This window comes from Poecilia formosa, unplaced genomic scaffold (assembly GCF_000485575.1).
Source record: "Poecilia formosa unplaced genomic scaffold, Poecilia_formosa-5.1.2 Scaffold2, whole genome shotgun sequence".
Lineage (NCBI taxonomy): Eukaryota > Metazoa > Chordata > Actinopteri > Cyprinodontiformes > Poeciliidae > Poecilia > Poecilia formosa.
In genome coordinates, this window is record NW_006799941.1 from 3,135,877 (window position 1) to 3,137,080 (window position 1,204).

General features: G+C 42.5%; 1 protein-coding gene across 2 annotated transcripts in view; it reads right to left on the reverse strand.

Annotated features, from left to right (window-relative positions):
- Positions 1–953, reverse strand: part of LOC103136430 (paired box protein Pax-7) — a 57,519-nt gene extending 56,566 nt beyond the window's left edge. For both annotated transcript variants that reach the window (XM_007549690.2, XM_007549681.2), the window contains exon 1: positions 357–953. In XM_007549690.2, the coding sequence (XP_007549752.1) occupies positions 357–441 (85 nt within the window). In that variant the 5' untranslated portion in view covers positions 442–953. The remainder of the gene's footprint in view (positions 1–356) is intronic.
- Between the last annotated feature and the right edge of the window lie 251 nt (positions 954–1,204).

Consider the following 1,204-nt stretch of genomic DNA (forward strand, 5'->3'; position numbering starts at 1 on the left):
CGAAAATAATAAAAAAAAGGAGCATATTGTTTAAAATGCTGTCTGAAATGCACATAAAACAGCCCGAATCCACATACTTCTTATAAATTATACACGTCTGAGATTTTGGAGCATTTTAAAGACATCAGATTGTATTTTCTGCAGCAATAATTCTCCCCTGACCATGACGTGAGGTTAACTTTAATCAGCCCTGACTGCGGCGCGTTTTGTTCACCCATCTTTTTATTTCCCAGCATGTCGCCGATGACAAACTGTGCCCACCGCCGCGCTGCATACGAGCTCACAAAGCGGACAGTTTTCCTCTTAAACCAGCACAAGTTCAAGTATCAGGCACCCATGGCTGTCCTTGTCCTCACCTTCCAGGGGGAAGCCGGTTCGAGGGTAGTTCTGGCCTGGCGCAGGGCGCACCATCCGAGGCACTGTTCCAGGTAAAGTAGCCATCCTGTAGCTACAGAGGCAAAAAATAAATAAATAAATAAAATCACTGTGCTAAAGAACGTGTTTCACTCTGAAATCCCAAGTTAAAAAACAAAAAAGAAAAAGGAAAAAAAAAAAAGAAAACGGAATGTGTTTGGAAAGATCAGAGAACAGCCGCTGTCAAATCCCAAATCCCAGGCGGAGTAAATCTGGACAGACCCTTCTTCCACCGGGGGGAAAATAAAAATAAAAAAAGGAAGGAAGAAGGGGGGGATGCTCTCCTCTTGCTTGATAAATCGGTCAAAATACAACGACAAAACGCTGCAACAGCTGAAATGAAAACCTCCAAAGAGGTAAGTTTGCACAAAATAAAAATAAAAAATGGAGGCGCAAGCAGCTAAATGGTGGCGCGTTGTGGGAAACGCGGTGTTATTCTTTTCCCCCTGGTGTAGTTTGGGTTCGGTATAATGTCTGCCGGCTGGCTGGAAGTAGTTTAAGTGGCCAACTTTCGTGCATGTCGTAGGAGGAGACAGCGGAGCGCTCCCATAGGCTCGCTGCCCTTTCTTTTATGGATGAAAGGGAGTGGGTTTAGCCAAGAGCCCGGCGACCAATCAGATCGTCACATTTTTACTTTTTTAATTCACCGCTGCCTCTCTCAGAGGACCACATAGAAGATATTCTATAAGAACTGTTGTGGAAAAATTAGCAGAACATTAAACATCTGAAGTTTTTTTTTATATATATATATATTTATTTACATTTATTCTTATCTTACTCACAATTACTC